Raw genomic sequence first — 24,751 nt, forward strand, 5'->3', positions numbered from 1 at the left:
TAAAATACCCAAGTTACTCAGCTTATACGTTTTAATTGCAATTAACTTAATTGTTTTAATTTTTCCAAACTTTAAATACTTAGTCACCCAGCTCATACATTTTAATACCAATTAACTTAATTGCTTTAATTTCTTTCAACTTTAAATACTTAGTCACCCAGCTCATACATTTTAATACCAATTAAATTAATTGCTTTAATTTCTTTCAACTTTAAATACTTAAATCACCCAGCTCATACATTTTGATTGCATTTTTTAAAATTAACTTCTCCATCGTCAGTTTCACAAATAAAATTAGCCATTATTTTAATCTTTAAACCCTATAAATCTGTCAAAATAAATCTGTAATTTAAAACACACAGACAATACCATTTTAGACATTTATTTTTAAAGGAAAAATGTCCAACAGTACTTTCAAATTTGTCTCCTATGCAATTACAAATGTCTTAAAACGATAAAAACTATTAGACATAAAGAGATTGAAAATGAACACTATTCTAAAATTAATAAAAATTACCCACAATGTAAATATGATATCAGACATAAGAGCCTCAAGAAAAAACAACTATAAGTTTGATAAAATTTAATAATACATTAATAAGTGTAAAACTTAGTCTTAAGGCATTCGTTAAAAAAATAATAAGTGCACATTCTGTGAAGTGACTCGTTTAGTGTAAACTACACAGAAACTGTATATATATATATATATATATATATATATATATATATATATATATATATATATATATATATATATATATATATATATATATATATATCGTTGAAGTTAGAATTATTCTCCCCCATTTATTTTTTCCCCCAATTTCTATTTAACGGAGAGCAGATTATATATATATTCAGTCTTGGTTGAACTATGATTCTGTCATTTACTTATTCCAAACCTGTTTGAGTTTCTTTCTTCTGTTGAACACTTAAAAGGTTATTTTTGACCAAAAAAAAAAAAAAAGCTGAGATTTCCACAGTATTTGTTTTCCTATTAGAAAGTCAGTGGTTACAGGTTGTCAGCTTTACTTAACTTTTGTGTTCAACAGAAACAAGAAATTCAAGCAGGTTTGGGACAAGTGAAGAGTTAGTAAATGACAGAATTTTACATTTGGACAAACTATCCCTATATATAATAAAATGCATACTTACCAATTAAAGGTAAATAAATGTTTTGAAGTTACTACCCCAGAGACAGTCTTTATTAAGTAAAAAAAAAAGCTCTACATTAACTCATTCTTTAAGGTTTCCATGCTACGAGACTTTTTATTTTCCATCATCCATGCCAAGCAAAACTTTTTGCACAAGTTCAAAGTCCTTTACTATATATTATGTGAAGAGCATACATTAATCCATACAAGACAAGAAAGGTCTGGAAGTGTGCTGTGGGTGGTGTCCAATTCATTCTTCAGGACAACAGAGACCCTCAGTGAATGCAGGGCCAATAAAGCATCTTCAGTCAGCAGGATTATCAATCTAAAAATATAATTCAAGGATATTAATGTAAGGACAGTATCACAATGACTGAGCCAATATTATATGATTCATCAACTATTCGTGATTACAAATATGTTATTAAGTAAAAGTTTTCAAAACTTTCATCTTTTCATTAAACATGCCTAATTGTGAAAAAAATGAACAAAGTCTTACCAGGGTGTTCCTAAAGAATCTTAAGTCACGCTCACGCAGCAAGACCAAAAGACCTCTGATAACAGTAGTCCGTCATGAACTGACATCATGCAGTTCCTGGAAATCAAGAATCAATTTTTTTAAAATTATATAAAAAAAAAAAATTCAAATTATATTTTAATGTATACTTTAACACGTGACCCCAAACATACCTGCTCATCATAAACCTTTAAAAGATTAGCCAGGGAATCTGCTGTCTTGCCAGTTTTGGATGCTGTTTGCCTTAAAATTGTCATCAAATGAAATAGGTGGTGGTCCAGTTGTGCAAAGAATTTGTGGGGAAAATTCTCATTTGTAACATGTTGGTACTCTGCAAACAGCAAAAAGAAACAAGAGAGAATTTCATAAAACAAACCCACACCACAAAATATACAATTCTAGAAAAAATGTATTAATATTATTATTATGTTTCATTTACTTATCTATTTTTTACCTCAGATGAAAATCAGGTGTTGATCAGATGTTGAAAGCAGGATCTTCATGTTGTAAACTGAACTCAAGGTCTAGCTGAAGTTTCACTTTCCTTGCTGCAAAAGTATCATTGATAAATACACTGTAATATTTATTTTATCTGGATATGCCAGGCATAGTAGTTCAAAATAAATATTTTACCCACCTTTCACATGCCTCCATTTAAGAACCTATCTGTAGTCAGCAACACCCGACCTTCAATCCTGTATGTACACAAAGTCACAGTGTCATTTAGCTGAGAGTAGTACAATTGCATGATGTCTAACGTTAACCTCCAAAATGGTTAGCAATAGAGCTGATTATCATGTTAGTTGCTTTGATTCGATGAACACAGATTTAATTTAAACAGTATTGAAATTTCTAAAACAGAATAGGACGACAAAGAAATTTAAGGCCTGATTTTAAAAGCTAGAAATAACAAAACTTACCTTATTGTCTAATGATGTAAAAATATATACTAAAATATTTATATTTTTAAGATATAAATATATTTTAAGCTACAAAATTTGCACATCAGAAAACTATGTCTTGTTTACCACGTCTTAAATATTTTGTTTTGTTATTATTTTATTTAATAACATAATTTTGTATTAATGTGTTATAGATATGCATACTTTGTTTTTTAGGCTGTTTATATTCTCTCCAGAGTAAACATTTTAAAAAATAGATTGAAAAAAAAAAAACTTTTATCATACCTTTAAAATACATTTGACCTAAATGACATTTAAACTCATTTAACTGATCGCATTAATCAGGTAATCATTGATATGCAGAGATGTCGTCTTAAGCGCGAGGAAATATTAAGTGTTGATCAGTGCTGGTGATTGAGGTAAAGTTAGTTTTATATTTACACATTCAGACTTTCTCCTTAATAATATAATTTCAGAAAGATAATTTTTGCATATTCTTAATGGTGAAATCATATTAGCAGCCAATGACTTTCAAAGTACAACATTGTTCAGTGAAAAAAAATAGTGCATTTAGTGTAATATTGTTTTCATGTCATACTTGCATGTGATTTCAGAACGAATAGACAAAGTACCATGGTAAACAATTTATGGAGCGAGTCACAAGTTGTTACTAAATGAATGTATGAATATAAAACCAACTTTACCTCAATGTGGTAGTGTAAATTGAAGCTCTGCTCTTTACCTGCTCAGGTGAGGAGCGCAGCTTAAATGTTCTCCGTCAGGCTATCCTCATACATGGATCAGCAAGCAATGTGACAATGTGACAGAGTTAAGTTTTCAGACTACGTTTTTGCGCGTCATCAGAAAATACCGTTTAGTGTTTAGGCGGAGATCATTTGAGTTATGATTAACGTTACGTTTCTTGCGCCTTTCGTTTCCGAAGTGCCTACAGATCGCGAAGATAATACCACATTTACATACTGGATGGAGTTCAGCGCAGCGCCATGACATGCGGTTGTGAGAGCGCGCGTCTCCATGACAACTTCAGCACAGGCTGAGAAAAGGCATACTCGCGCCAAGATTTAAATTTTTTTGAAAAATGTAATCTGCCGATTTTAAATATTTTTGTCTTTATCACACTCTGTTAAAATTCAGAGTTAACACATTACAACTAACGCTAACGTTGCACTGATTCTAACTTTTTAAACAGTAATGTTAACGTTAGTTAGCAACAAGTGAGGCTAAACATGTTTTCTGTAATGTACGACATGTAAACGCACCCTGATTAACTCTACATTACATTGAACTGTTACTGTGATTATATTAATTAAAACATACATTTAATATTTCTTGGATTTGTAAATATTTTACTTACTGTAGTGTGAAGCGATGCCGATCCGCCATCTTGAAAAAAACGAATGAATCATGAGCACGTACGTGAACCTGGATGACGTCAGACGCAAAATCACTGGGCTGACAGATTTTGAGTTAATGAAACTTTAAAGAGACATTTTGTATAAATTAAACCCAGCAGAATTGTTCACCTTACTTGAAAGATTAAATTTTTTCAAACTCAAAAATAAGAAAAAGTTCTAAATACTCATCAAGGTTAATTAAGATAAACGAATTTTAATGATTTAAGTTAATAGAACTCAATTCAATTAATTAGTTACAGCATTAGGGTTTACAGTGTAGTTTTAACTGCTGATGGTGCTCCACGCTAATTTTTAACATCAGACGGTGCTCTAGGCTAGTTTTAACTGCAGATGGTGCTCCAGGATTATTTTTAACAGTAGATGGTGCTCTATGCTAGTTTTTAAAACTGTAGATTGGACTCTAGGTTTGTTTTTAAAAGCAGGGGTTATTCTAGGCTAGTTTTTTTACTACAGATGGCGCTCTAGGCTAGTGTTTAACTGCAGATGGGGCTCGAGGCTAGTTTTTAACAGCAGACGACACTCTAGACTAGTTTTTAACATGGCGCTCAAGGCTATTTTTTAACGGCAGATGGCAATCTAGCCAAATTTTTAAAAGCAGACAGTGCTCTAGGCTAGTTTTTAAGCACAGATGGGCTCTAGGCTAGTTCAGATAGAGCTCTAGGCTAGTTTTTAACTGCAGATGGCACTCTAGGCTACTTTTTAGATAGTGCTTTAGGCTATTTTTTAAAGCAAACTGGGATTTAGGCTGGTTTTTAACAGCAGATGGCAATCTAGCCAAGTTTTCAACCACAGATGGCGCTCTAGGCTAGTTTTTAACTGCAGATGGCTCTCTAGGCTACTTTTTAGATAGTGCTTTAGGCTATTTTTTTTTTAAAGCAAACTGGCATTTAGGCTAGTTTTAAATGCAGATGTTGCTCTAGGCTATTTTTTTTTACATCATATGGAGCTCTAGGCTAGTTTTTAACAGCAGACAGCTCTAGGTTTGTTTTTAAAAGCAGGTGGCATTCTAGACTAGTTTTTTTACTACAGATGGCACTCTAGGCTAGTGTTTAACTGCAGATGGTGCTCTAGGCAAGTTTTTAACAGCAGATGTTGCTCTAGGCTATTTTTTAACAGCAGACAGCCCTTAAGCCTACTTTTTAACATGGTGCTCTAGGCTGGTTTCAATTGCACATAGCAATGTACACTAGTTTGTAACACCAGATGACACTCTAGGCTAATTTTCAACTGTAGACAGCACTCTAGGCTAGTGTTTGTTTTACTGCAAATGTTGCTCTAGGCTAGTTCAGATGGAGCTCTAGGCTATTTTTTAACAGCAAATAGCGCTCTATACTAGTTTTTACATGGCACTCTAGGCTAGTTTTTAACTGCAGATGTTGCTCTAGGCTAGTTCAGATGGAGCTCTAGGCTTGTTTTTAACAGCAGATAGCGCTCTATACTAGTTTTTACACGGCGCTCAAGGCTATTTTTTAACGGATGTCACTCTAAGTTTTTAACAGCAGACAGTGCTTTAGGCTAGGTTTTAAGCACAGATGGTGCTTTATGCTAGTTCAGATAGAGTTCTAGGCTAGTTTTTACAGCAGATGACATTTTAAACTAGTTTTTAACAGCGAATGGTGCTTTAGGCTAGTTTTTGACAGCAGACAGCACTCAAGGATAGTTTTTAACCGCAGATGGCTAGTTCTAGGCTAGTTCAGGTGGAGCTCTAAACTAGTTTTTGATAACAGATGGCACTCTAAGCTAGTTTTTAACATTGTGCTCTAGGCTGATTTTTAACATGGTGCTCTAGGCTAGTTTTTAACATGTTGCTCTAGGCTGGTTTCAACTGCACATGGCAGTCTACACTGATTTATAACACCAGATGGCACTCTATGCTTGTTTTTAACAACAGATGGCACTCTAGGCTAGTTTTCACTGCAGACCGCAGTCTAGGCTAGTTTTTAAAAGCAGATGGTGCTCTCGGCTAGTTTTAAACAGCAGGCAGCGCTCTAGGCTAGTTTATAAGATGTCGCTCTAGGCTAGTGTTTAACAGCAGATGGTGCTCTAGTCTAGTTTATAACAGCAGACAATGCTCTAAGCTAGTTTATAACAGCAGATGGTGCTCTAGGCTAGTTTATAACAGAAGTTTTACCATAGTGTTTTGGGCTATTTTTTAAAAGCAGACTCCACTTTAGGCTAGTTTTAAACAACAGATGACACTTTAGGCTAGTTTTTAACTCCACTCTAGGCTGATTTTTAACTGCAGAAAGTGCTCTAGACTAGTTTTAAACAATGAATGGTGCTGTAGACTACTTTTTAACAGCAAATTGCACTCTAGACAAGTTTTTAACAGCTGATGTCACTCTGTGCTAGTTTTTAACAGCAGACGGCACTCTAGACTAGTTTTCAGCAGACGGCACTCTAAGCTAGTTTTCATGTCACAAGATTAATGTATACAGCTCACTATGAACACTGTTGTAATTTTTGTATGGCGAATAAACAAGTTAAGTCGATAATAAGTGAGTCATCAAGCCATTTAATCTATATTTGTTTACAAAATGCATATTCATCCAGTAATAAAATAAGTGTAATCTTTATAAGTTAATCGAGTTGTTTGTCTGAGATTTGTTTAAAAAATTGTTTATTCATCAAAGTCTTTATGAGTGAGTCAATGAACAATTAATCACCTATATTTATGAGTGACATTGGTTTTTGACTGCTAATACTTTTCAGGTGTGATGTTAATCGGTTTACTTATTTACTTATACAAATAGGTATAAGGACAGGTAAAACATTATATTTATAATGATTACTAGATTTGTGTTGTTTATATATATTTTTCAAAAATATTTTAATAAAAGCTGCATCAGCCTCTTATTATTAAGGTTTTTATTTTAGCACGCTAATGGTCCTTGTTTTACAGAATGACCCAGTTCAAGATAATCAACGGTTCACGCTGTATAATCTGCAGCTCCTTGGTTTCCCTCAGGACTGGAATCAGCTCCTGACTCAGACACTATTCTTCATAAAAGTCAAAAGTCTGCAGTCATTCCTGCAAGCACAATACTGGATTCCAGCTTGTACTGTGTGTGTGTGTGTGTGTGTGTGTGTATATGTATATATATATATATATATATATATATATATATATATATATATATATATATATATATATATATATATATATATATATATTTTTTTTTTTTTTTTTTTTTATACATATATATATATATATATATATATATATATATATATATATATATATATATATATATATATATATATATATATATATATATATGTATGTATGTATGTATTGGCAATGCCAGCATGATTTTTGCTGAGACATATAGCTGAAAGTGTGTTTACATTCAAAATTTAGGCATTTTAACCAACAGTAGACTTACATAGGCTTAATATTAATGTAGTTGTTTTTAAATCATATGTTTCAGAATAACATTAATAACATGCCACTCATATTAACTTTTATTCTACATCTACAGAGTCGTGAAAAAATCATGACCTCGATTTTAAGCAAAAAAAAAAAAAAAAAAAATCGTGATTCTCATTTTAGCCAGAGTTGTGCAGCCCTATTTCCAACTCTCCGTTCAGTTGGCATGCCGTTCTCTCAGATGCATCCAGCATTCTGATGGGATCAGCAGAAGATGTAAGGTGACCTTTCCTCCATTTCTCCCCCACAGGCGGAGCGTCAGTATGAAGCTCATCAGGGCCACCGCTCCTCAAAGCCGCCCAAGGACTCCTACCTAGTGGAGCAGGTGTTCAGTCCACACCACTTCCCTCCCACTGTCAAGACTCACGTTAAGGGCAGTCCTCTTTACACGGACCTGCGTCTGACGGGCCACGCGGACGGGAAACGCTCACAGCCCTCCTGGACCATCGAAGAGTACAAACGCAACTCAGGAGATAAGAACAAGCTCAGCGCATTGGACCTGCAGGTGAGCCTGAACTCGCTCTATTTATAATACATGATCACCTGGCCAGATTTACACTGTTTTTTATTAGGTTCAGTTAACATCAGAGTTATAAGCATCCCCCACCCCCCAAATTATTAGCCCCCTATTTCTCTTTAATGGAAAGAAGATTTTTAAACATAAAAGTTTTAATAACTTATTTCTAATAACTGGTTTATTTTATCGTTGACATGATGACTGCTATATATTTGACTGGATATTTTTCAAGATACTAGTATTTAGCTGAAAGTGACATTTAAAGGCTTAACTAGGTTAATTAGGCAAGTTATGGTAATTACACTCTAAAAAAACATGGGGTTATTTTATCTACCCAAATCTTGGCATTGGGGTAATTTTTGGGGGTTATTTTCAGAGTCTTGGGTAGTGTCAACCCAGCTCTTTGGGTCAAATCAACTCACAGCAGGGGCTGACTGGGATACCACATATTATGTGCTAATTAGTTTAAATGCAATCAAAATAGTGTTGCATAAACGCAGGTTCCTTGCGTTTTCAGATTATTAAATTAAGATTTATGCTCATAGCAGCCTTTAGTCAAACCTTTTTGAATTAAAAAATTTATTTTCTACCACCGTCTGTACACCTGTAATGAAAGCTGGACATCACCCAACGTACTTCAGTGACGCCTAGTCAAAACAGCACAATTGCTAGGTCATCTTTCGCGGACATTTTTGGATCAAAATAACCTATTATTTAAGTAAAAATAACCAATTATTGGGTAGAAAAAAACAACCCATTTATGGGGTTAAAAATAATAACCCAATTACTTGGGTTAATTTAAAACCTGATGTGTTCTGTCCCATATTTACCTAGCAGTAGGGTTAAAAACAACCCAATTTGGGTAGTTTTTAACCCTGTGTTTTTTTAGAGTGTAGGCAAGTTATTGTATAACGATGGTTTGTTCTGTTGACAATCAAAGAATAATATTGCTTAAGGGGCTAATAATATTGACCTTAAAATGGTTTTAAAAAATACTGCTTTTATTCTATCCAAAATAAAACAAATAAGACTTTCTCCAGATAAATAAATATTATAGGAATTACTGTAAAAATTTCCTTGCTCTGTTAAACATCATTTGAGAAATATATATATATATATATATATATATATATATATATATATATATATATATATATATATATATATATATATATATATATATATATATATTCAGAAGAGGGACAATAATTTTGGCTTCAACTGTAAATGGAGCACTAGTTACTGGAGACTAATTTTAAAAATGCCAACCTTAATTGCATCTACACTGTAAAAACATTCGTAAGCTAGCTGTTTTCCATGTTTTGTCATTCATATTTTTATTTTATTGTGTTTTTCCCTGTTTATTTATGCTTTTGAATTGCATTATGGGACCCTAATGCGGTGGCCAAAATAGCTTAACATGCTGCAATTTAAGAAAACACTTGCAATTACAAAAAAACACCAGCAAATTAAGAAAAAATTCTCATCGGCATGACAGCATACACTACCTGACCAATATCTTGTCATCGATCCCAGTTGTAAGAGAAACAAATAATAACTCGACTTCTAGTTGATCATTTGGAAAAGTGGCAGAAGCTCGATTTTTCCCATGAATCCTCTGTTAAGCTGCATCCTAATCATCACAAATACTGCACCAGCATGGAGCCAAGATTCCCACTGAAATCAGTCAAGTTTGGTGAAGGAAAAATCATGGTTTGGGGTGACATTCAGTATGGGGTTTGCGAGAGATCTGCAGAGTAGATGGCAACATCAACAGCCTGAGGTGTCAAGATATTTGTGCTGCCCATTACATTACAAACAACAGGAGAGGGCAAATTCTCCAGCAGGATAGCGCTCCTTCTCATATTTCAGCCTCCACATTAAAGTTCCTGAAAGCAAAGAAGGTCAAGGTGCCCAAGGATTGGCCAGCCCAGTCACCAGACATGAACATTATTGAGCATGTCTGAGGTAAGATGGTGGATGCATTGAAGATGAATCCAAATAATTTTGATGAACTCTGGGAGTCCTGCAAGAAAGCTTTGTTTGCCATTTCAGATGACTTTATTAATAAGTGATTTGAGTCATCGCAGAGATGTATGGATGCAGTCCTCCAAGCTCATGATGTATTCAGACACAATATTCATTCTTTTTCCACTGCAGCATGACTTTATATCCTATACTGGACATTATTTCTATTAAGTGACAAGGCTTTTGTCTAAGCAGAGTCAGAGCTTACTGTCCTAATTAAATCATTAAAAATCAAGGCATGATCATATTTTATTGTGGTAAAATAAGTGTAATCTAGAGGCCTTTGCCTTCATATAAGCCACTTCTGATACCAAATGATCAACTGGTAATCAAGTTATTACTTGTTGTTCCTAAAACCAGGACAGATGACAAGACTTTTGTCAGGTAGTGTAATGTTGCAAATCCTCACAACGCAAACACACATAAAAAAAAAAAGTGCTACACTTTCTCACAACTCACACAAATTAAAAAATTGCCTGCATTTTCTCACAACACATGCAAATAGCATGGAACATTGGACCCATGGATTTTTGATTCTTCATTCACAACTCGCCTGAATGGTTTGTCCATAAATTAGACTGATTCAGTTCAAGAGATTATTGAGTGAACAGCTGAATGAATCACTAACATGAATCCCTGATATAAAAGAATTACTTAATTGTTTTCAGGTGACATGGTGGCTCAGTGGTTAGCACTGTCACCTCACAGCAAGAAAGTCGCTGGTTCGAGTCGGTTGGCGGTTCTGAGTGGAGATTGCATGTGTTGGTTTCCTCTGGGTGAATTGGATAAAACTAAATTGGCTGTAGTGTACGAGTGTGAATGTGAGTGTGTATGGGTGTCCAGTACTGGTAGGGCATCCACTGCCTTAAACAAATGCTGGAATAGGTGGTGGTTCATTCCGCTGTGGCAACCCTTGAAAAATAATGGGACTAAGCTGAAGGAAAATGAATGATTGAATGATTTGTTTTCTGAAAATTCATTGACAAACAACACCCAAACAGGACTGTGCGCTGTGAAATATTAAGGATTTCTTCTAAAATCACTCGTTGTTGGCAATTACAGCAGACCATTGCTCAAATGAGCGTGACCTCACTCTGATTGTAACCTTGCCATTTTTTTTTTTTTCGAGGCTTTGCTGTGTGTGGGATTAGCTTCAAAGGCTAAGGCTCATGGGAATAAGAGGCTTCGATTTTTCTTTCAATCAATGCATCTGTGCCACATGCCGGCGGTGCAGCTTTAAGGTCGTCAGAGCAGTAGGTGACCCTCGTGTGCTATGAAATATTAATGATCCTTATTAAAATCACTCAGCGTCGACAGTGCAATTACTGCAGGCCCTTGGCTTCATTTCAGTGGTGAGACCAAATGCTGTTTGCAGCCTGGAATCTGTGGACAAAAAGCAGGATTGCGTCGTAAAACTTTTCTGAATTATGAGTCAAAACAATTTTAAATTAATCGACTGAAACTGTTCTGAGTGATTTACTAGATAGACATTTGCATTAGCTTTGGCTTTATTGGATCATTTTAAGAGATTATTTTTGAATCCCTTATTCAATTAATCTGTATTTGTATAGCGCTTTTACAATGTGAATTGTGTCAAAGCAGCTTCACATTGAAGTTCTGGTAAATTGAAACTGTGTCAGTCCAGTTTTCAGAGTTGAAGTTCAGTTCAGTATGGTTTTATTTTCATTGCTGAAAGTCCAAACACTGAAGAGCAAATCCATCGATGCGCAGATCGAAACCAAGCAAGCCAGTGGTAACAGTGGCAAGGAACAAACTTCACCAATTGACGAAAGTAAAGGAGAAAACCATGCGAGAAACCAGGCTCAATTGGGCACGACCTTTTCTTTTTTGACCAAACTTCTTGTGCAGAGCTACAGTTCAGGTGCTGGAGGCTGGAGAACGCTGAATGTCCACCGCGGAGAGATTTCATGTGTGTATATAGGTCACCGACGGATGTTCAGAGTGGCCCTTCGGGATCCAATTCAGTGTGGAGACTCATCTGTTAATGTGGTCTTTCAGAAATCAGTCTCATGCTCTCCACTCCTCCATAACCACCACAGCAGCTGCTCAGGATACAGCCTGGTCCAAGGTTATGGAGACCTCTAGAAGACCTCTATGGTTGGCATCATTTCTTTGTATGTGTTGTCCTTGAGGTCCTCGATGGTTGGCATCATCATCTTTTCACATGTCTTGGATCACATCAATGGCGCTGCACAATCCCTCAGGATGAGTATCCTCAGGTGGAAATGGAGAACAAAGAAAATATTTCATGGTGTATTTCAACAAGAGTTATTAAATATCAATGCAAAAATGAAGTGATATGAATGACAATCAGTTATATAACCAAACATAAAACAAACATGTAAAGCATGTCACTGAATCCAAAGGTAATTCATTTTTCAGGTTGCCATACCTGACAAATAAATGTAATTATTTGACGTCAATATGACGATGGTTTAAGATGTTGGATTTTGGTCACTTTCTTACACAATCTAAAAATCAACCAAATTTTAACATCATTTCTCGTCGTTATGGGTCATCAATAAAACATCCTTATACTCTGGCTAGACAATGAATTTTGGTCACTTGACATCACAACCTAAATCTAACCTAATATTAACATCTTGTGATGTTGTGTGCCTGCTGGGCAATAACTAAAGGCACTACAGAATGTTACGTTTACACACACATCCACAAATTACATGTAAATGCGTCAACTTTTCACAGCGAAATGCTCAATACTCATTACGCTTAAGTATTTTGGAAAGGGCTACTTTTTACTCATACTTTGAGTAATATTTTCAACAGATACTTTTACTCTGCTTGTGCTACTTTTTTAGGCAAGTAATGGTACCTTTACTTAAGTATGATTTTTCAGTACTCTTTCCACCACTGATTACATCAGAATGAAAGTATAATTCCTTTTTATATTGACCTAGAAAAGAGCAACTTTTTATTTTCCATCCGCCTTGGCACACAGTGTAACAACAGAAGAATCAAGCTTTAAAAAGAATAATTATCCAACTTTTTTGTTTTTGAGCAACATGCTAATGGTCTAATCCGATTCAATGACTTATGCTAAGCTAAGCTAAAAGTGCTCCCGCCAGACCCGGAGATTAACTGAATTGTTGACCCATCCCACCCCCCCCCCCCCACCCCTAAAAAAATGGGGTATTCGTTTTAAAAGACTTAAGATTAGTCCTTTTATACAATGATAACTATAAATCCTTTCTTTTTTGAAATGGATCAAAGCTCACAGTTGTCTGTTTCAGATGATACTTATCTGTCTTCAGACATAATCGCATGCTTTTGATAGAAGGAGCTCACAATAAAAGGCTTTAGAATCAGACATGAGCATCTCTCAAACAAGACCATAATCTACGCTATTTTATTGACTCTCCCCAGAGAGATATTGGCTTTGAAATGGACAAAAGCAAATGGCGGCTTTAAAAAACGAGCCTTCTGAAAAAATAAGAAATAAATCGTTGACCTGCTCCTTGCTCACGCAGCATCTGTGCCCTACATCTTCACACCAAACGTGCCTTACATCTTCAGCTGAAACGGGGTGGTGTGTGTCTCTCATTTTGCCCATTTGCAAGGTCTGTAGGTTTCCTGAAGGCTTGCTTAGCCAGGCATAACGTGAGAGAATGTCAGGAAGACAGGAGACAGCTTGAGAAATGTCACGTGCCAGTGGTTCTTAGTGACCCGGCACAGAGCATTCAAACCTTCAGCAACAACAGGAGACTCACAAAGAATAGTTTGGATTTGGCAAAAACTGTAACTCGAAGCAGATGAAATTATTTGCATTTAATATTTATTTACATTTAAAACCAGCCGTTTATTTAAACAGTTTGACCTTTTTCTTCTTTCATTCATTTTATAGTCACAAGAAATTTTGGTAACACAACAATAAGGTTGTATTAGTTAATGTTAATAAATGCATTTACTAACATCAACAAACAATGAACAATACATTTATTACAGAATTTATGTGAGATAATGAAAATACAGCTGATTATTGTCAATTCGTTAACTCACTGTGCATTTGGAAATTAATAGTCCATTAATAAATGTTGAAGTATGATTAATTAATGTTTTGCAAGTATTGTTTATAATTAGTTGTAAAGTGTGACTGAAGTTATGTTAATTTCTGTAATTTCTTAGGTTTGATTTATCCTGTAAGATAAGCTTTATTTCTACATGTCTACCAACATTTGTCTCTGAAAATCTCTGAATCTCTGAGGTTACAAGGGGTTTTAGGCAGCCTTTGTAATCGGGTACTTTACCAAAGTTGGCGACTCGGGGTGTTTACAGACTGTACCAAAAAAAAAAAAAAAAAAAAAAAAAAAGAAGGGGGGGGGGGGGTGGTATGTGAGTTTTCCGAAAGAAATAACAAAACGGGATAGTTGGGGGAGATTGGTTTGAAATACTGGATTCTCCTGGGGAAAACGGGAGTGTTGGCAGGTAAGGTCTACCTCAAGCTGACTATAATTATTATATATTTTTATGATTCTAAATATCAACCCAGGCTCATTCTGTTTACGTACCTCTATATACATTTCTGAAGATTGTGAAATACGTCCCAGGAGGTACTTTTTTTTTTTTTTGTAGTTTTTGTTTTCATGAATCCACCAAAGGTCGCTGTGTTCGATTTTTGGGATCTCAAATATCTCTCACGAGTGCCATTTGCACTTGCTGTTAATTAGGCCACTGTCGACTGACTGACTAATGGAAAGATTGACTGACTGACTGATTGACTGACTGACCTATCGACTGGTCAAAAGCAATCCAAAAAAATAAAAGCCCTCACCTGATTTTTACCACATTCTCACCCTGTTATTTACTTGTTTATTTATTTTTTTTTTTGGCTCTTTTTTATTTTGTTGACCTGCTTTCTGAACCACGTCGTCGTGGTCAGCTCCTCTCTGCGTCTCAAGTCCACCGACATACATGGCGAGCTAACTGGGCAAACTGGTAACAGTGGGAAAGTCACCCATATGAAGGTAAGCGATCAGCTGGTAAGCTGGTAAGCGAAAAAGAATGGTGTCATACTGCCCGGTAGCGTTCATTTTAAAGCTGAAATTCAGCCTTTTGCACTTCTGGTTACATAAATCACGATCTCCATGAATCTGTATAGGGCTACGTTTTCAGAATGAGCCTATGTTTCTAAATATATGTATGACCTGCAATATTAAATCTAACAACACATTAATTTGAGGCTTTTAGTACTTAGTTTACCACATTTAAACGCCCTAATGTGAATCAAAATATCATGTTCTTAATCTATAAATAAGTGAAGACAAGTTTTTATTTATTTAAAGATATTGCTGAAGAGATGGCGCAGTAGGTAGTGCCGTCGCCTCACAGCAAGAAGGTCACTGGGTCGCTGGTTTGAGCCTCGGCTCAGTTGGCGTTTTTGTGTGGAGTTTGCATGTTCTCCCTGCGTTCACGTGGGTTTCCTCCGGGTGCTCCGGTTTCTCCCACAGTCCAAAGACATGCGGTACAGGTATGAGTGTGTGTGTAGATGTTTCCCAGAGATGGGTTGCGGCTGGAAGGGCATCCGCTGCGTAAAAACTTGCTGAATAAGTTGGCGGTTCATTCCGCTGTGGCGACCCCTGATTAATAAAGGGACTAAGCCGACAAGAAAATGAATGAATGAATGCCTGTATACATATTATTAAAAGTTTATAATTTTTCAAAAAAATCATAAATAAATAAATCATGTTTAATAAATAATAATATATTTGAGATGATATTACAGCTAATAATATTGCATTCAATATTTTATTTTATTTTACTTCTATGCAACCCAGGCTCAGCCTGATTATGTACCCCTATATACATTTGTGGAGAGCTCCAAATACGTCCCAGGAGCTACGTTTTTTTTTTTTTTTTTTTTTTTGCTGTTTTTGTTTTCACGAATCCGCCGGAGGCCGCTGTGTACGCTTTTTGAGATCTCAAATTTCTCCTGCAAGTGCCTTTCACACCTGCTCTTCTCGCATAAATCCACCAGTCAGGCCGCTGTTGACTGACTGACTGATCAATCAACTGACCCACCCTACTCCTTCCCTAAACCCAACCAATAGTATTTATCAAAAGCACATAAAAATTAACAGAAAAGTAATGGTGTCATACCAGCCCGTAGCGTTTGTTGTAAAGACGAAATGTAGCCATACCAACACAATCCCACGGCAATTCGTAACTTTTTCATTTAGTGGCTAATTCGTATGAATTTGTACGATCTAATTCATACAATTTAGTACGATTTGCTCATCCCCCAATGACGGTTGGGGTTAGGGGTGGGGTTAAGTGCCACGCCTCCTTTTTAAAATCGCACCATTTCGTACGACTGAACTCGAATTACGAATTAGCCACTAAACTGGCAAAACGTAAAATACTTACGTTTTCTCGTGAGATCAGGCTGGCCATACATACTTCTGGGTACATAATTTGCGATCTTCAGAAATGTATATAGAGGTACGTTGTCAGAATGTTGCTCCTATGTGTTTCATTTAGCTAAGCTAGCTACATATTTGTCACAATTAATCGTTTGTTTTGTTTTGTCATGCTTTTTTCCCATTGCTTTGCAAAACATATTCCAAACACACACTGTAGAATCGTTTACCTTTGAAGCTGTACGCTCAATCTATCAAGTGTGCGTTTACATCTATTAAAAGCTAAACACCAGATGAACAGTCTGTTCGATGAATTGAAGCAGAACCAGTTGCCATGCTAATTAGCAAGAGAAGGCTTCATAAGACAGTGAATCACAGGTTTGTCGCAGGAGAGTTCAGTACTGTTGAGTAAGCACATCAAAAATGCGTTATCTACAAACTAACATTCATATTCCCTGGAAATACACAATCCAGCTCTATTATGGCTTAATTAGTCTCCAGCTCACAGATTGTGTTTCGAGAAAACGGAAATGTTAACGGAATTCATTACCATTAATGATGGTTTTAATGTCGAGGCTTTGGTTTATTATCTCTGTAATGTACTTTTGTTTAAATTAGGCTAATTGTGCTTTCATTTATTCTGGTTATGGTGAATTAAAATCAAACATGGAGCAACTAAAATTCATTCATTTTACTTCGGCTTATTTATCAGGGGTCACCACAGCGGAATGAACTGCCAACTATTCCAGCATATGTTGTACACAGTGTATGCCCTTACAGTTGCAACCCAGTACTGGAAAACACCCATACACACTCATCAACACACACACACATATACACTACAACCAATTTAATTTATTCAATTCACCTATAGCGCATGTGTTGGGACTGTGGGGGAAACCCGCAGGAAACCCACATCAACACGAGGAGAGCATTCAAACTCACTGCCAACTGCCCCAGCCGGGACTCGAACCAGCGACCTTCTGAAAATTTTAGCAACTAAAGTGAATAACTGATACTTTATTTTGTACAATATTTTAGTTATTGCTCTATCCAATCCCACTGCACATGTATTTATTTTGATCACACTTTTTTTTAAGGAACATTTATATTATGACTCCTGATTTGTCATTGATTATTTGAGTAGTTTGGTTTAGGTATAGGTCATATCTCTTGTTTTTCCCAGAATTCTCTCGTATTTCACAATTCTATCCCGCTATCATCCTATAAATGTATTTTCCTGTACTTCTCCTGTATTTTCAATCTTTCGAGGAAGGTTGGCAATAAATATCAAAGAATTGATCCTTACTATAGGCAACCTATAACGCCGAACTACCAGGGGACGCCCCTTGCTCCTAAATGTGAATGTGTTCTGTGCTTTCATTTTATTTAGGCATGAAAGCACTTTGAAATATATAATAAAATAAATAATAATAGGAATGATGATAATAATACTAAAAATCTAATTAATAATAATAACAATAATAATAATAATGATAATAGGCGACGCAGTGGCGCAGCAGAGCGTGGTGACGCCTCACAACAAGAAGGTTGCTGGTTCGAGCCTCGGCTGGGTCAGTTGGCGTTTCTGTGTTTGCATTTTCTCCCCACGTTCGTGTGGGTTTCCTCCGGGTGCTCCGGTTTCCCCCACAGTACAAAGACAAGCGGTACAGGTGAATTGGGTAGGCTAAATTGTTTGTAGTGTATGAGTGTGTATGGCTGTTTCCCAGTGATGGGTTGCAGCTGAAAGGGCATCCGCTGCGTAAAACATGGATAAGTTGGTGGTTCGTTCCGCTGTGGCAACCCTAGATTAATAAGGGACTAAGCAAAAAAGAAAATAAATAAATGATTAAATAATTTTCTTCTTCTGCGGTGTTGGCTCTTTGGAACAAGACCTCTATTTAGACTTGTTCATATGCTAACGATTTTTTTACACATTCTGACCAGCCTGTAGTCTGAGCCTGTCACCCTCATACACTCATACACTACAGACAATTTAGCCTACCCAATTGACCTGCAGCATGTCTTTGGACTGTGGAGGAAACCGGAGCACCTGGAGGAAACCCACGCGAACGCAGGGAGAACATGCAAACTCCTCACAGAAATGCCAACTGAGCCGAGGTTCAAACCAACGACCCAGCGACCTTCTTGCTGTGAGGCGACAGCACTACCTACTGTGCCACTGCTTCGCCCCAATTGAATGAATGAATAATAATAATAATAATAATAATATCTAAACATGTCAATCTTATTTATATATATTGGATTTTCTTTTAAACTAAACAAATTTAGTCCTAAATGAGTGTTAGAAAAGCAGATTTCAGTGGCACCTCTGTTATTTAATGTGATCAAATGAAAAATCCAAATGAGAGAGGCATTCGCTGCTCTTTAATCAGAATGTTTAAATTATACAGTGAAGAAAAGCTTAATGAGATTTGATAATACATTTTTCAATTGATTTATGCTAAGCCAAGCTAACAGTGCTCCATATTGACATGATAGCATCACGCAGTTGCTGCAGATTTGTCGACTTCACAATCATGATGCAAATCTCCCCTTCCACCACATCCCAAAGTTGCTCTATTGGATTGAGATCTGGTGACTGTGGAGGCCATTTGAATACAGTGAACTCATTGTCATGTTAAAGAAATCAGTCTGAGATGATTCTAGCTTTATGACCTGGTGCGACATCCTGCTGAAAGTAGATAGCAATCATTTAGTAGTTCATAAACCTAACTGCGAGGCTAAACTACAGATACGCTGTAAACGTATCTCTTTATTCTGATTAGTCGATTGGAATGTTTTTTCAGGACTAACATAGATGTTAATCTAGGAACATGTCCTACTTGGTAAAATCTGGTTGGCAATGTAACTATAGTAGAGTCAAGCTTTAAATAACAAAATTATTGAAACTTTGTTTTGAAGGTTTGGAGCGAGATGCTAATGGTCCAATCTGATTCTATGATTATGCTAAGCTAAGCTAACAGTGCTCCCAGCAGACCCTGAGAACAGCTGAATGGATTAAAGGTGTTAAAAATAACCAGTTTAACTCTATAGGGCAGTAGTTTTGCACAAAATTGGGAGTGTTTCTTTAAGTATTGTTATGAAAAGAAAACAGCAATTCTGGTCACCTTTACAACTAGTGATTGCCGTGTCCTTTCTCTGTGGCATTTTTTCCACACAAGCAAATCGGATTATCTTTGTTGCTCACTGCTGGTATTGATATAAGATTACGGTGAGCTTATTTGAGACAGAGCTGGCTAATGCGTTCAGTGTTCGTGCCGTTAAATGTGTTTGGCATTGCATGAAAGTGTCAATGGTGATGGCCATCGCTGACATTAATGCCATCTGATATTCAGAAACAAGGCATGTGTAAAAATGGCAGGATTTAACACGCTTTGGGTGCAAAGATGCCTGGAGGAGGGTGATTAAGGGCATGGAAAATGGCATCATTGTCTCAGCAGTGGCAGATCGCGTGCTTCTGATATTATGGATGCTCTTTGACGATGACATACTGTTTGGGCAAATCTTTAAGTCTTTTTCTCAGTTTAGGTGTAATCTTTAAGAAAACTCTTAAAGAAGCTCTTTAAAATTAACCTTCATTCATTGATATTCCTTTGGTTTAGTCCCTTCTTTTTTAGTAGTTGGCACCGCTGAATGAACCGCCAACTATTCCGGCAAATGTTTTGCATAGTGGATGCTCTTCCAGCCGCAACCCATTACTGGGAAACACCCATACACTCTCTCATTCACACACACTTGTCATTTAGTTTACCCACTTTACCTATAGCGCATGTCTTTGGACTGTGAGGGAAACTGGAACACCCGCAGGAAATCCACGCCAACACAGGAAAACATGCAAACTACACACTGAAATGCCAACTGACTAAATCCAGTAACCTAATTTCTGTAAATTATGTGCTTATTACTTTAATTAAGCGATTAGTTGAGTTTATTTTACAAAAAAAGAGTAAACCTGTTGCCCTTACATGATTCAGTTAATCAGAAAAAATTATGTATTAAATATATATATATATATATATATATATATATATATATATATATATATATATATATATATATATATATATATATATATATAATTATTTCTTCAATATATGTTTATTAAATGGTTTATTTATTTATTTATTTATTTATTTAGACATGCTATAGTTTTGTAGTAAATTTGATCTACGGGAAGATGTGCTATCCGATGCTAAATCTTTTTCTCTGAAACTAAAAAATTTTAAAGTTTGCATAAATTGCCCATTTGCAAAGTGCCCATTGATTCTGGAATCTAATTAGTAATAATGTTTATTTAATTGTTGAATGTTTAATATTTGTAAATAAATAAATTAAATACCTTAGTCATTACTGATATTACAGGTTTATTAATTAAGTACTTATTTATTTATTCATGTTAACATAAATAATACCATAATTTATTAATAAGTATTAAATATTTAACATGCATATAGCTAAATATTTTATTAGTAAGTTGGTTTGATTGTTTGTTTGCTTGCTTGCTTGCTTGTTTGTTTGTTTGTTTAGTAGGGCGTGAAGTAGTAGGTGAGGTGAATAAAACTGTTGATCCCATATACAGTAGAAGTCAGAATTATTAACCCCCTTTAATTATTAACCCCCCTGTTCATTTTGTACCCCAATTTCTGTTTAACGGAGAGAAGATTTTTTTCAACACATTTCTAAATACAATAGTTTTAATAACTCGTCTCTAATAACTGATTTATTTCATCGTTGCCATGATGACAGTAAATAATATTTGACTAGATATTTAGATTCTATAGATTCTTCTATACAGCTTAAAGTGACATTTAAAGGTGTAACTAGATTAATAAGGTTAACTAGGCAGGTTAGGGTAATTAGGCAAGTTAATATATAATGATGGTTTGTTCTGTAGACTATCAAAGAAAAATATAGCTTTAAGGGGCTGATAATATTGTCCTTAAAATGGTGTTTAAAGAAATTTAAAACTGCTTTTAGCTGAAATAAAACAAATAAGACTTTCTCCAGAAGAAAAAAATAGTATCAGACATACTGTAAAAAAAAAATCCTTGCTCTGTTAAACATAATTTGGGAAATATTTAAAAAAGAAAAGGGGGCGAATAATTCTGACTTCAACTGTATATACTGTTTGGGCAAATCTTTTAATCTTTCTCTCAGTTTAATCACAGTCTTAAAGACTGACCTGCTGAAACTATGCTGAATTTACCCAGTATTAGTAATATATATATGTATATTTGTTTACTTTTGACAGGCCATTTTAAAAAAACTTAGCATTTTAAAAAGCATGTATTTATTTTCCTTTATGTATTTAACTTTATTAGTATACATTTAGATTATTTTTAATAGTCAAATTGTGTTATTTGAGAATAAACTGACGTAGATCTAATACATGTTACCTGAGACCATGCAGACAGATGGAACATATTTGACATATTTGATAGTATGGAAAGCGGAAATGACAGTATATTTACCTTTGCTTTAAATGCAGGCTCACAGCAAGCCATCAGAGCTCTCTTTCATTTAGTGTATCATTTCTGAGTGACTTCTCACGTATTAGCTTTGACTCTGACTTTTGGCATTAAAGTTGTGCTAATTATAAGCCACAGAGTCTCAGAGCCCCTGTGCAGGGACACAATTAAAGAGTAAACATTCCTGTTGAAAGGCTTGCGCTGACCATTTCCCATGGAGACATTGATTTTCTGACTGCCTGAAATTTCTGATAAAGCAAGCTACTCAGTTAAAAAGTGCTGCCAATATTTATTGAGCTGAAATAAACTGTCTGAGGAATGATGTTGACGGTCAGTCACACTTTTGCCTTTGGCCTTGTAATATCAGAGATATATGCATCAGAGCCTCATCACCCTGCAGCCCAAGACCAGTTACTCACTGAAGCTAAGCAGGGCTGTGCCTGGTCAGTACCTGAATGGGAGACCACATGAGAAAACTAGGTTGGAAGTGGTAATCAACCTGTTTAAGTCCTAATGCTCCAGTATAGTGAAGGGTACACTATACTGTCAGTGAGCACTGTTCAGATGAGACGTTAAACCGAGGTCCTGACTCTCTGTGGTCATTAAAAAACTTTTCGTAAAGAGTAGGGTGTGACCCCAGTGTCCAGGCCAAATTCCCTCAATCGGTCCTTACTCATCACGGCCTCTCAATCATCCCCATCTACCGAATTGGCTCTATCACTGTTCCTTCACTCCAATAGCTGGTGTGTGGTGAGCGCACTGGCACCGTTGTCCTGTGGCTGCCGTCGCATGCGTCAGCATGAAGTTGCAGGCCCGGAGACCCAACCGCGTGCTCAGACCTGCTCGCTAGACGGATCAGACCTGTACTTCCAGACCTTCCAGTGCCACCTGCTGTTTGAAAGATAGACTAACCTGAATTCAGCAGCTTAAAAACTGTAACCTAAACTATTTTTCTATCATAAAATACTACACTATGATTGAAGACATCATTATATAAAATATTAAACATACTAGATTTTGATTTATGGCATTAATTCTGTTAAATTTTTATTCATTGTATTTGTAAATAGATATTGTTCAGTTACTTCAATTTTTTCAGACATTTATAGTTTTTTTAAGCATTTATCGGTTTCGTATTGAGTTGAGGGAATTAATATTATCTTCAAATACAAAAAATTTCTTCACATACAATAAATTATACTCTGGGTAATTTTCTCACAAGAAACTTTATTTTTGTGTTCTTTTTAATGAGGTTCTACAAATCATCACGCTGTAAACAATGCAGTGAAAAATAATTAGATTCATGATAATGTTTCTACGTAGAAAATAACATCAAATAAAATAAATGCTTTACATTCTTGTTGGGGAGATTTTTCATTTCTCGAGCAAAAAACCGTCAAAATATTTGCAGCCTTTGGTGCACTTTGTTAGTGTCAACCCAAGCTCATTCTGGAAACGTAGCTCTGCGGATATTTCTGGAGACCGCGATTTACGAGGCCGGAGGTACGTACGGACGCGTTTAGTTTTTTTCGAGCGAACGCTGCGGGGCGGTGTGACGCCGCTCTGCTCCTCCTCTTCACGCACGCCGGCCGACGGCTCGCCTCCGAGTGGAGGGCTTTCCTGATGCAACCAGTTTGTCCACTTAGCTCACAGCGTTGCGCCGGCGGAGCGGAGGATGGAGGAGGAGGAGCCGGCCACGGGGACGACGACCGGGATCGAGTCGGGAAACAGCGGTTCCAGAAATCAGGTAAGATGAAAAACGGAATCCGAAAAATAAGGGTGAGAACGCGGCGGGATCTGAAAACGCAGTTGAAATCGAAATCGAAGACGAGGGCTTTTTTTTTTCTGGACGGCTTTTGCAAACCGTCGCTCGGGTTTAGGGAAGGAGGAGGAGGAGGAGGAAGAGGAGGGCAGCCTGGTCGGCCGATCCGGCGGCTTTTCGTGTGAGAACAGCGCGGGGCACGAACGGCGCGCGCTCCCGAGAGGTGCCCGAGACGCGGAAAAGCGCACACAGCGGCCTCTCGCGGATCCACGAAAAAAAAAAACGCTGGAATACGTACCTCCCGGGATGTATCTCGCGGTCCGCAGAAACGTCCGCGGGGCTACGTTTCCACAATGAGCCCGGGTTGGTTAGTGTTGGCAGAGATCACCTTTTTGAACTGTAATATCAATCTGGGAAAAAATAAACATCACAATCAAATTATGATTGCTTTAACCTTAACTTATTTGTAATCATTACAGAACTTATTTATAATTGTTAAACTGTTATTGTCTTTGGTAGCACTTTCAGATAGATAATACAGTAATAGACCTACATAGCACTAAAATATCTTTCAAATAATAATTGCCTTATATATTATGCATTTTATTTTAACATTTTTACTTTAACGTTTTTTTATTTTGCCAGAAAACATTGCTAGAAAATTGTTCCAGAATGGTACAATAACATAGAAAATAAAAGCAAGCTGTAAATCTTTTGGCACTATTTTTGATCAAATAAAACACTGAAATGATTGTTTGTTAGTGAAATATTTTACACCACATTGATTTATGCCATAAAACCTGGTCATTTTCAGGAATCGCTTTAATAATCAATAACCTTACTGGCGTGTCTGATGTTGCTACTTGCTAGGAAGTGCTTGTCTGAGCCTGCAGTTGGGTCTCAGTACCTGCCGCTTCACCCAACCAAAGCAGGTGGCACTGTCTGAGAAAACGATAGGTCTGAGCGTGCAGTTGGGTCTCCGGGCCTGCAGCTCGTCGCATGTGCCGTTGTGCACACTGGTGGTGGTGTGGAGAGACCCCGCTCATGATAGTGAAGATGTATGGCCATACACTAATACATGCACTAAATACAGTAAATACAGATTACATTACATATGC

The 24,751-nt window shown here is 36.3% G+C and overlaps 1 protein-coding gene and 1 long non-coding RNA gene across 2 annotated transcripts in view; one reads left to right on the top strand and one right to left on the bottom strand.

Moving 5' to 3' along the window:
• The window catches only part of minar1 (membrane integral NOTCH2 associated receptor 1), a 45,529-nt gene that overhangs the window by 15,232 nt on the left and 5,546 nt on the right, over window positions 1-24,751 (top strand). The window contains 1 exon segment of the mRNA NM_001423843.1: window positions 7,690-7,944. Coding sequence (NP_001410772.1) covers window positions 7,690-7,944 — 255 coding nt within the window.
• Window positions 1,287-2,369, bottom strand: LOC137496147 (uncharacterized). The gene is made up of 5 exons (XR_011016248.2): window positions 2,309-2,369; window positions 2,126-2,219; window positions 1,845-2,002; window positions 1,654-1,749; window positions 1,287-1,479 (listed from the first exon to the last, which is right to left on the bottom strand). It is a non-coding gene; the product is annotated as an uncharacterized lncRNA (long non-coding RNA).

Source organism: Danio rerio, chromosome 7 (genome assembly GCF_049306965.1).
Source record: "Danio rerio strain Tuebingen ecotype United States chromosome 7, GRCz12tu, whole genome shotgun sequence".
Classification (NCBI taxonomy): domain Eukaryota; kingdom Metazoa; phylum Chordata; class Actinopteri; order Cypriniformes; family Danionidae; genus Danio; species Danio rerio.